Raw genomic sequence first — 12,277 nt, forward strand, 5'->3', positions numbered from 1 at the left:
AATAGAGGGTGAGCTGTAATTTAGAAACAAGCTCCTTCCCTCCTTTGTGGCTCTAATCCCTTCTGGGGAATTATGGACAGGATGTCTATGCATACAACCCTTCACAGTGTGCAAAGTGTTTGCTGTGCTCTGTATCATTTGGTGATACCCCAACCCTATGGCAGAGACAAGAGTGATATTCACAGTATTTATCAGCAGGTAGAACAGAAGCACATTGACTCATCAGAAGGGATGGCAGCCCCAGTGCCAGGGCAGGGCTCTAGAGGCCTCTTGAGGTATACTCTTCCTTTGGTTACCATCAAAAGGAAATCTGGGGGCTGCAGGGGAGGAGTAAATGTGGTTAGGGCAGTACATGGAGGTTGGAGTGAAGACTATTCACTGGCTGTATAGAAGTGTTTCAATAGTTTAAAAACTGATGTAACCATATCAGCTGAATGTAAGCCCTGTGTGCAGGTGAGTCAGATAGTTGGTAATATGTATCGTGGATGAGAGAAATAGAGTTCAATGACTTCTCAAGGTCATAGAAATAGACAGCATCAAGGCCAAAACCAATCCCAAGTCTTCTTACTTGAGTAAGTTTGTTTCCCACTAAACCATGTAAATCTGCCTTCACCTCTCAAGTATTTTATGAAACATCTTGCCACATGCCAGACAATACTCTAAGGGGACCTGGAGCTGTGTACCTGCCACAGAGTCTCTGCTGCTCTAAGACCTAGTGTCATGGTAAGTGTATGTGTCAGGAGGGAGATAGGCATGTAAACATCCTCAATGTAAAGTGACAAATTCTGCAATAGAGGTGTGTGCCAATTTGGGTAAACCTTCCAGCAGAGGGGGATGTTCAGTGAGGTCTTAAGGAACACATTAAATAAACAAAAAGGTGCATATGTCCATGTTAGTGCAAAGAAGTTGCTAAGTAAGGGTAGTAAGTGCACATCTGCTTAGGGGAACAAGAAACAGGCAGATATGCTGGGGAACTTTTCCTCCACCAAGGCAGAGTAGGTAAGCAGAATCCCCCATCTCAACTCCATCCACCTCTCTCAAGAGTAATGAATGTCCTGGAAGCCAGTTGCTGAGTAGAGGGAGGTAGGTGGCAGGTGTCATAGCACCAACAAAAGAGTGTTAGCTAGCAAGGATGTGCTGCTGTGTATATCCAGGCTATTGGCCTTTGCTATATGGATCTGTAAGTACTAAGTGTGTGAGAGCAAAGAAATGTTCCCTGGCAGAGAACTTTACTGCTAGGACAAAATGGGCAGGTCAATCCCGTAAAGTGAGCAGAACTGTGGGGTGGGATGCCAACACACACCTTTGCCCCTTAGTCTAGCAATGGGTCCTAGAACAGGCCACATCAGGTCTCTAGACCTTGCTAAGTTATGTAAATACGAAAACTTGAAGAGATGAAGGTGGGAGAAAACAAAATCATCCTTGGTTTTTCATGGTTTTCTTCCTTGCGGGAGAACCCATTGTACTCCCAGACAGAAAAAAATCCCGGGTCAGTCAGCCCAGTGGAAGCTGAATATTCATCTCACTTTCAATTTGTTCTCAGAGAATCTTCAAAAAGTGGTTTCCAAGGATGGTGACCTCTTTTGAGGAAATGGGCAGTGGCTCTAATTCTGGAAAGTACATTCATAGGCACTATAAAAAATGTGGTTTGGGATATCTAACCACCTTTCAACCCACCACCCACAGACTGCTTAAGAGGTGGGTCCAGAAAGCCATAGTTACGATTATGCAAGCCCAACCCTTTGTATTAAACTAAGGGTAGACTCTGAACCAGATTCTTTCTCAAGAGAATTGAAAACTATGGTACTGAAAGAAAAAATTTACAAGGTGATTGTAGATACTCATAAAATTCAAATAATAAAGAATTATAAAGCACCTAAAATATGCCAGGAACCGAGGACATGGCAATGAACAAAGTAGTGATCTCTGCCATAGTGGCATTGACCAAAAGATAAAACAGAAAGATAATATTCAGCCAGAGTCAACTCCACAGCAAGCCAAAGTTACATGTAAGTTGAAGTCATCGAGGTACAGAGAAGTATGGAATAAATAGATAAAAGATCTCCAACTAGGAAAGCAAGAAGATGACACAGATGGAGATGAAAAAGTAGTGACATGTATTTCAACAAAAAACAAAAAGAATAACCTGGGAGTATGACTATACTTTTCCAAGTTCTGTGTGCCTAGGTTAGATTTAGTGCCTAGTCCTTGGAGAGCTGTGATATTTTTCACCAGAGTTCTCTTAATAAACTATTCTTATACTCAAGCTACCTTGAGCAGATCTCTGTTTCTTTCAACTAAGCATGCTTATATGTACTTGCGTACACACTGAGCAGAAGAGCCTAATCTATGTGGAAAATGCCATGTCCAGGGACTCATTTATTAATTCAACAAACCTTTACCCATTGCCCACAGTATGGGAAGCTCTGTACTTTTATTGGGAAATCATAGTTGAACAAGACCCAGCCTCTTCCACAAGGACCTCATAGTCTCATGTGGAAGTCATCATGTTAGCTGCCATACATTCAGTTTTACAGTTCAAAGGATATGTCTTATAAAAGAGGCATATGTTTGAAACCCTAAAGAGGGGTATTTGACTACCTTGGGAGTTAGGAAAGGCTTCACAGAAGAGTTACTTTTTTTTTTTTTTTTTTTTAGAGTGAGTCTCCCACTGTTTCCCAGGCTGGAGTGCAGTGGCGTGATCTCAGCTCACTGCAAGCTCTGCCTCACCAGTTCACGCCATTCTCCTTCCTCACCCTCCCGAGTAGCTGGGACTACAGGCGCCCGCCACCACGCCTGGCTAATTTTTTTGTATTTTTAGTAGAGACCGGGTTTCACCATGTTAGCTAGGATGGTCTCAATCTCCTGACCTCGTGATCCGCCCTCCTCGGCCTCCCAAAGTGCTGGGATTACAGGCGTGAGCCACCGCACCCGGCCAAAAGTTATCTTTTTAAGCTGAGCAAAGGGTGAGGAGGAGCCATTCAGGTGAACAGACAAGCATTACAAGTAAAGCAAACAGCAAGTGCCAGGAAAGTGAGATATGAGAACATGACATATTTGAGTAAAGCCTGATATTTAGGTATGATTGGGTTACACAATATGAATGGAAGGTGAAGAGTAGAGCAGGGAGTACGGGGGTTGAGAAAAGTACCGAAGGACTTGTTAAAAATGAAACTAGAAAGACAGCAGAGACAGATTTTCAATAGTCACATAGTTTAGTTAAGAACAGGAATTAATCTTTTTCACACTCCAGCAGTGCTATGGTTAATACTATTTTTTTTTTTTTTTTTTTTTTTTTGAGACGGAGTCTCACTCTGGCACCCAGGCTGGAATGCAGTGGCGCAATCTCTGCTCACTACAAGCTCCGCCTCCTGGGTTCATGCCATTCTCCTGCCTCAGCCTCCCAAGTAGCTGGGACTACAGGCGCCTGCCACCACGCCCGGCTAATTTTTTGTATTTTTAGCAGAGATAGGGTTTCACCGTGTTAGCCAGGATGGTCTCGATCTCCTGACCTCGTGATCTGCCCACCTCGGCCTCCCAAAGTGCTAGGATTACAGTTGTGAGCCACCACAGCTGGCCTACACTTTCTTATTAAACCTCATGGAAAACTTCAAGACAGAAACTATTCTAATTGTACAACAATTTTAGGATGAGTAAACTGAGGTTCTGAGAAGTTTGGCAACTTGTTCAAAGCCCCACCATGAACAATGGCAGAACTCAGACTCTTGGGTTGGAGCCTATGTTCTTTTCATTGCATCACACTGCCACCCAGGATGGGGAACAATAGTTTGCGCTCTGTCTCATGTACAGTTTGGAGCCACTGAAGCATTTTAGGCAGGGAGCAATATGATACAATATGATATGATGATTTGTACTCATGTTAGCAGCCTAGAGGTTGACTCAGGGAGAAGAGCTGAGAATAAAGATAAGAAAACTACTTAACAGGATAATGCAAGAAAATCAGATAAGAGTTGATGAAGTCCTAGATTAAGGAAATGGCAGTGGGCATGATGAAGGGACAAAGGGCATTTTGAAGACATATGCAAGAGAGTGATTATATTGCCTAGGTTTTCTTCTGTGGTTTTTATGGTTTTAGGTCTTAATGTTTAAGTCTTTAATCCATCTTGAGTTAATTTTTGTTTAAGGTGTAAGGAAGGGGTCCAGTTTCAGTTTTCTGCATATGGCTAGCCAGTTTTCCCAGCACCATTTATTAAATAGGGGAATCCTCTCCCCATTTCTTGTTTTTGTCAGGTTTGTCAAAGATCAGATGGTTGTAGATGTGTGGCATTATTTCTAAGGCCTGTGTTCTGTTCCATTGGTCTATATATCTGTTTTGGTACCAGTACCACCCTATTTTGGTTACTGTAGCCTTGTAGTATAGTTTGAAGTCAGGTAGCATGATGCCTCTAGCTTTGTTCTTTTTACTTAGGATTGTCTTGGCTATGTGGGCTCTTTTTTGTTTCCATATGAAATTTAAAGTAGTTTTTTCTAACTCTGTGAAGAAAGTCAATGGTAGCTTGTTGGGGATAGCATTGAATCTGTAAATTACTTTGAGCAGTATGACCATTTTCATGATACTGATTCTTCCTATCCATGAGCATGGAATGTTTTTCCATTTGTGTCCTCTCTGATTTCCTTGAGCAGTGGTTTGTAATTCTCCTTGAAGAGGTCCTTCACATCCCTTGTAAGTTGTATTCCTAGGTATTTTTTCTCTTTGTAGAAATTGTGAATGGGAGTTCACTCATGATTTGGCTGTTTGTCTATTACTGGTGTATAGGAATGCTTGTGATTTTTGCACATTGATTTTGTATCCTGAGACTTTGCTAAAGTTGCTTATCAGCTTAAGGAGATTTTGGGCTGAGATGACGGGGTTTTCTAAATATACAATCATGTCATCTGCAAACAGAGATAATTTGGCTTCCTCTCTTCCTATTTGAATACGCTTTATTTCTTTCCCTTGCCTGATTGCCCTGGCCAGAACTTCCAATACTAGTTAAATAGGAGTGGTGAGAGAGGGCATCTTTGTCTTGTGCCAGTTTTCAAAGGGATGGCTTCCAGCTTTTGCCCATTCAGTGTGATATTGGCTGTGGGTTTGTCATAAATAGCTGTTATTATTGTGAGATGCAATCCATCAATAACTAGTTTATTGAGATCATAGTGATGAATCAAGGAATTTAAGAAAATGAGGCCATTAAAGAGTGAAGAAAGTGTAAAGTTGGTCAGGTCAAGGAATAGGAAGGAACATAAATGGGATCTTTAAGTTGTAGACCTAATGCCTACCTTTCACTTTCTGATATGATCCATTTTTCTCCAACTTTGACACAGTCCCCTACAGGACTAAATGGGGAGAGAGGCTTTCATAGAGTTCTGTCTTCTTGGTAAAACCTACTCCATGCCACAGTGATTTCTAGGTGGCACTGAGAGCCAGCTTGAGACTCATGGCCATAATTATAACATAAGATCACTCAGCATAGTTTTAAGTTTTATCAGCTACATTTAGCAGTTCATGTACAGGAAGGCATGGAATAGATGGAGAGTTGGATTTAACCAGGACGTGTGTGCATACATGATGAAAGATAAAAGAGGGAAGAGAGTTAAGCGTAAAAAAATCACATCAGTGATTTTTTAAATCATTTTAAACTGTGTAAGATACTAGTCTCTCAAATATACCCTACCTCCCCGTTAATAGAAAGTCATCCTCATCTCTTCTACTCCCACTCCAGACTATGTAAGTCCCCTAATCTCACCTCTTCTCTTCGGTTAACTTCCACTGTGCCCTGTGGATCTCATGATCAGTTCTTAGCAAAATCCCATATAATCTCAACTACTTCTCAAGAGTGCACTTTGCCTTTCGGTTCTAACCACGATGTAGCTGACCCTGAGGACATAGTTTCCCCTGCAGCCTTTTCTAGCAGTGGCCATCTCATTTCCCACCCCCCCCCATGCTCCTGGGCATGGAAGTAAGGAAGGCACTCCCTTGTGACATCCTGAACACTGTTCCTCTGTCCTCTCTAATGATCTCTGGCTCCTTTGAAGCCAGAACCACTGGACTCTTAGCGCCCACTACCTGTCCTCAATGCAGTTTATTTTTCTTGTTACTTCCCCTCATTCATTGCCATTAAGTGATTAGAGAGGGAATGCAGTTACTAATAAAATTAGGTTCCAGGGCATAGTATTCCTTCTATAATCTCAATATTAGGCATCACCCACTCCTACTTGCTCTAGTCTCTTTCCCTAACGAATTGTCAAACCTACTTAGACTTTTAACCTTTATACCTGACCAACTTTTCACTTTCTAGCATCCTCAAAGGCCTCTTTTCATTCCTTGACTGAATTATATTCCGTGGTCCATTACTGTAATCACTCCTTTGTGTATACTCTCAACTCTCTTCCCTCTTTTATCTTTTGCCATGTATATACACACATCTTTGTTAAATCCAACTCTTTGACTATTCCATGCCTACCTATACATGAACTGCTAAATGTAGCTGATAAAACTTACAACCATGCTGACTGGTCTCATGTTATAATTATGGCCATTGAAGCAGGCTCTCAGTGCTACCCAGAAATCTACAACTCTTATTCTCAAAAGACCATTTCGTAGATTATTTTCCCAACTATTCCCTTTTCTTCCTGTTAGCCAGAGACTTTCCTTCTGTTTAACCCAGGAAATCAAGAAGAAGAAGCCAATCAGAAAAACACAACAGCAATATCTCACCATGCAACTAACATCCTGCTGCATTTGTCTTTGTGCCCTCTGCATTGCTGCCTGTTACGAAGGATGAAGCACTCAAGCTCCTGGGTAAGAACAACCTCTTTGCTCCTAAGATTATCTTCTGTCTCTCCTACATCATCACTTTCTCCCTCTCTATGTAGTTTTTTTTTTTTTTTTTTTCGGACAGAGTCTTGCTCTGTCACCAGGCTGGAGTGCAGTGGCGCAATCTCGGCTCACTGCAACCTCTGTCTCCCAGGTTCAAGTGATTCTCCTGCCTCAGCCTCCCAGGTAGCTGGGACTACAGGGGTGCACCACCATGCCCAGCTAATTGTTGTATTTTTAGTAGAGATGGGGTTTCACCATGTTGGCCAGGATGGTCTTGATCTCTTGACCTTGTGATCTGCCCGCCTTGGCCTCTAAAAGTGCTAGGATTACAGGCATGAGCCACAGAGCCTGGCCTATGGAGTTATTTTAATCAGTATATCAATATGCTGGAACAGGTCCCATCTTAAAAACAAAAACACACCCTCCTGTGACCCCACATCCCTCCCCAGTTATCACTTGTTTTTCCATTTGCCTTTACAGAAAAAGGATTGTTTCTACTCATATCTGATTCCTCACTTTGCTTCCTTCCTCGAGTTTTCTTCACTTGGCCTTTTGTGCTCTTCATGTACTGAACCACTCTTCTCTAGGTTACCAGTGACCTCCATGTCACCAAATTGAAGGTCGAGTCTCAATCTTCACCTTAGTGACTGCTCAACAGCCACAGTTGCCAGTTCCTTCTTTTGCGAAAAACATTCTTCAAGTGGCTTTGTGAGCCCACTTTGGTTCTCTTCATACTCTGTGTTCTGTCTCAGTCTTCTTGGTTGGATCCTCTGTTCTTCCCCATTTCTGAATATTAGAGTGCTTCACAACTCAGCCCTAGGGCCACTTTCCTAGTTGCACTCACTCCTTGAGTGATCTCATTTCATTTTCTCCCATGGTTGTAAATACCCACTACACATGTGTATATATTTGTATACCAAATTTCCATCTTCAATCATGTCCTTTCTCTTGAAATCCTGGTGTTTGTGTCCAACTGACTGTTAGATTTCTCTACTAAGATGTCTGATAGGAATGTCACATTCAACATGTCTAAAACCAAATTCTTGATTTCTTTCTTCCAGATCTGTACCTCCTCCCAGTGTTGTCCTTCTAAGTAAATGGAATCACTGTTCATTTGATTGCTCAGGCCATAAATCTTGCAGTAAATCTTTATTGCTTTCTTCCAATCCATTGTCTGATTGCATAGGCTCTACCCTCAAAATATATTCTGAATATGCCAACTTCTCACCACCTCTGCGACACCAGCTTTGTCCAAGCCACAATTATGTCTTACCTTTACCACTGCAATAACCACTGCACTGGTCTCCAGGATCCCCCTTTCTTTCTACTTCCTAATCAGTAAGGCCTTCATGATATGGCCCCTGCAACCTCTATAAACTCATCTTTCACTTCATTTCTCTGCTGACTGCATGCCAGCCTCACTGCCTTTCTTGGTGGTCCTGGATCATACAAAGTACACTGCCCTGCCCCTTTAGGGCACTTGTACCTGTCCTGTCCTTTGTCTGTGATGTTTGGGGCTTACTCCCTCACTTCATTCAGGTCTCTGCTTAAGTGGCATTCCTTGGACAGGTCTTCCCTAAACTCCACATCCCCATCACCCTTTATCCTCTTACTTGGCTTCATTTCTTCATAACATTCATCCCACCTGGCATTATACAGGTGTACCTCAGAGATATTATGGGTTCAGTTTTAGACCACTGTAATACACCAAATGTCACAATAAAGCAAGTCACGCACATTCTTTGGTTTCCCGGTGACATATGAAAGTGATGTTGACACTATACTGTAGTCTATTAAGCGTTCCATAGCATTATGTCTGAACAAACAATGTACATACCTTAATTAAATAATATGTTATTGCTAGAAAATGCTAATGAGCATCTGAGCCATCAGCCAGTTGTTGGAATCTTTTTGCTGGTGGAGTGTCCTGCCTTGATGTTGACGGCTGCTGACTGATCAGGGTGGTGGTTGCTGAAGGTTGGGGTGGCTGCGGCAATTTCTTAAACTAAGACAACAATGACGTTTGCTGCATCAATGGACTCTTCCTTTCATGAGAGATTTCTCTGTAGCATGTGATGCTATTTGATAGCATTTTACCAACAACAGAACTTCTTTCAAAATTGGAGTCGATCCTCTGAATCCCTGCCACTGCTTTATCAACTAAGTTTATGAAATATTCTAAACGCTTTGCTGTCATTTCAACAACATTCATAGCATCATCACCAGGAGTAGATTCCCTCTCAGGAAACCACTTTCTTTGCTCATTCATAAGAAGCAATTCATCATTTATTCACGTTTTATCACAAGATTGCAGCAATTCAGTCACATATTCAGGCTCTACGTTTTATTTCAGTTCTCTTCCTATTTCCACTACATACACGATTACTTCCTCCACTGAGGAAAGACATCCTCAAAGACACCCATGAGGGTTGGAATCAACTTCTCCCAAGCTCCTATTAATGATATTTTGACATCCCCCTATGAATTACAAATGCTCATAATGGCATCTAGAATAGTGTTATTTCTAAATGATTTTCAATTTACTTTGCCCAGATTTGTCAGAGGAATCATTATCTATGGCAGCCTTTACCTTACAAAAACATTTTTCAATAAGACTTGGAAGTCAAAATTACTCCTTGATTCATGGGCTACAGAATGGATGTGTGTTTGCAGGCATAAAAACAATATTAGTCTCCTTGTACATCTCCATCAGAGCTCTTGGGCGAGCAAGTATATTGTAAATCAGAAGTGATATTTTGAAAGAATTTTTTTTCTGAGTAGTAGGTCTCAACCATGGGCTTAAGATAGTTCATAAACCATGCTGTAAACAAATATGCTGTCATTGAGGCTGGATTGTTCCATTTATAGAGCACTGGCAGAGGAGATTTAGCATAATTCTTAAGGGCCCTAGGATTTTCAGAATGCTAAATGAGTCTTGGCTTCAATTTAAAGTGACCAGCTATATTAGCCTGTAACAAGAAAGTCAGCTTGTCCTTTGAAGCTTTGAAGCCAGGCATTGACTTACCCTCCTTAGCTATGAAAGTCCTCAATGTCATCTTCTTCCAGTAGAAGGCAGTGTCATCTACACTGAAAATCTGTTGTTTAGTGTAGCCACCCTCATCAACGATCTTAGCTAGATCTGGATAACCTGCTGCAGCTTCTAAATCAGCAGTTACTGCTTCATCTTGTGCTTGTATATCATGGAGATGGGTTCTTTCCTCCAATGTCATGAACCAACCTATGCTAGCTTCAAACATTTTTCTGTAGCTTTTTGACCCCTCTCAGTCTGCATAGAATAAACCAGAGTTAGGGCCTTATTCTGGATTAGGCTTTGGCTTCAGGGAATGTTGTAGCTGGTTTGATCTTCTATCCAGACCACTCAAACTTCCTTCCTATCAGCAAGAAGGCTGTTTGGCTTTTTTATCATTCTTGTATTCACCGGAGTAGCACTTTTAAGGTCTTTCAAGGATTTTTTCTCTGCATTTGCAACTTGGCTAACTATTTGTTGCAAGTGGCCTAGGTTTTGGCCTTTCTCAGCTTTTGACATGCCTTCCTCACTATGCTTAATCATTTCTAGCTTTTGATTTCAAGTGAGAGATGTCTGACTCTTTCTTTCACTTGAAAATGTAGAAGCCATTAAGGTTAATAATTGGCCTAATTTCAATATTGTTGTGTCTCAGGGAATAGGGAGGCCTGAGAAAAGCGAGAGAGATAGGGGAACAGCCAGTTGGTGGACCAGTCAGAACACACATCATTTATTGATGAAGTTTGTTATCTCATATGGGTGCAATTTGTGACACTCCAAAACAATTATAAAAGTGACATTAAAGGTCACATATCACAGATCACCATAACAGATAAAATAACAATGAAAAAGTTTAAAATACTGTGAGAATTATCAGAGATATGAAGTAAGCACATGCTGTTGGAAAAATATTGCCAAAAATAGTGCCAGTAGACTTGTTTGACACAGGGTTGCCATAAACCTTCAATTTGTAAAAAAAACAAAACAAAACAATAAAAAACACAGTATCTGCAATGTGCAAAGAAGCAAACCATAACAAAATGAGCTATTGCCTGTATATTTATGAATTATCTCTCTGCTATTAGAATTCAAGCTTTATCAGGGCAGGGACTTTACAGCTTTCGTTCACTCTTGTATTCTCAGGACCCCAGACAGTGCCTGACAAATAATAGGTGCTCAGTAAATATTTATTGAATGAATTAATAAATAAACAAAATTTGCTTGTGAGTTTCAGATGGGATAAAAGCAGGATATAAAACAACTTTGAAGTATCTTCAATACCTTAACATTATGCTTCGAATTTTAAAAAACTGTATTCTCAAGTACAGTATTTTCACTGGCTTTCCCTAAAACAACATGAACTTTACTAGAAATCTCTTAGGTGTAAGTAGAGAAGATATGATGAAGGTTATAGTTATTAAAGTCACAATAACTATTGATCTTTTAAAAACACTCATGAGATCATGTTACTCCCCTGTTAAATCTCTCCAGTGGTTTTTCACTGCACTTTGACTTATATTAAAATTCCTTCTCATGGCACATAATCTGGCTCCAGCCAAACCTCATCTTGTCTTTGTTATTCACCTCCCCACCATCTCAGCAGTCTTCTCTGTGCCCCAACAAGGCATCAGGCTGGTTCCTGCTAAAAGGCCTTAGTACTTACTTAGAACAAGTACTTAGTACTTTGTTCTGTCTGCCTGAACACTTTCTGCTCACTTCTCCACACAGCTGGTTTCTTATCATTCAGAGCTCAAAGCCTAAACCCCAAAGTGCCCTCCATGATCAATCTAATAATGATCATATGAGCTGCTCCCTCCCCACGCCCCAGGAAATGTACACCTATGACTCTGTCTTGTCTTTATTTATCATTAGAAATGACTTTGTTGTTTTTCCATCCTCCACCAGAGTGCAACCTCTGTGAGCATGGGGACCTTGACTGCCATTCATAGGCGTGCCTCTGCTGTAGTCTGCCTCAGAGTGGGTGCTCCGTGTCTGCTGTGGAATGAATGACCCCATCGTGTCTGAAGGCTGGCTGTGTCTTCATCAGAAAGCTTCTTTTCCTCTTCCATCAGTCGGCCCAGCTGACCTAGAGATGGTTGACGCTCTGGCCTCCCCCTGGTTCCTCAGTGCTTCCCACACCCCCTGCCTTGTACCTTTCAGGTCATTACCTTGATGGCCCCCGTGGCTATCTGGATATGGTGCAGCCGTCGCAGCGTGCTCTCTCTGTCGATGAAGTAGGAGGCGGCCAGCTGGTGCAGGGTCTCCAGGGACACAGCTGTGCTGTTCCCACTGCCCCCGATTATAGAGGCACCTCCTGTTGTCTCTGTCTTTCTTCCCAGTTTCCGCTTGTCCACAAAAATGGTCAGAGACTCTTCTCCTGTGGTGAACAACACGAGTGTATTGGTGAGGCTCTCTGCTCTCGAATCCCCTAC

The 12,277-nt window shown here is 41.7% G+C and overlaps 1 protein-coding gene across 1 annotated transcript in view; it reads right to left on the reverse strand.

Moving 5' to 3' along the window:
• The window catches only part of BRINP2 (BMP/retinoic acid inducible neural specific 2), a 112,759-nt gene that overhangs the window by 12,994 nt on the left and 87,488 nt on the right, over positions 1–12,277 (reverse strand). The window contains exon 4 of the mRNA XM_003258933.3: positions 12,014–12,222. Coding sequence (XP_003258981.2) covers positions 12,014–12,222 — 209 coding nt within the window. The remainder of the gene's footprint in view (positions 1–12,013; positions 12,223–12,277) is intronic.

Source organism: Nomascus leucogenys, chromosome 12, assembly GCF_006542625.1.
Source record: "Nomascus leucogenys isolate Asia chromosome 12, Asia_NLE_v1, whole genome shotgun sequence".
Classification (NCBI taxonomy): domain Eukaryota; kingdom Metazoa; phylum Chordata; class Mammalia; order Primates; family Hylobatidae; genus Nomascus; species Nomascus leucogenys.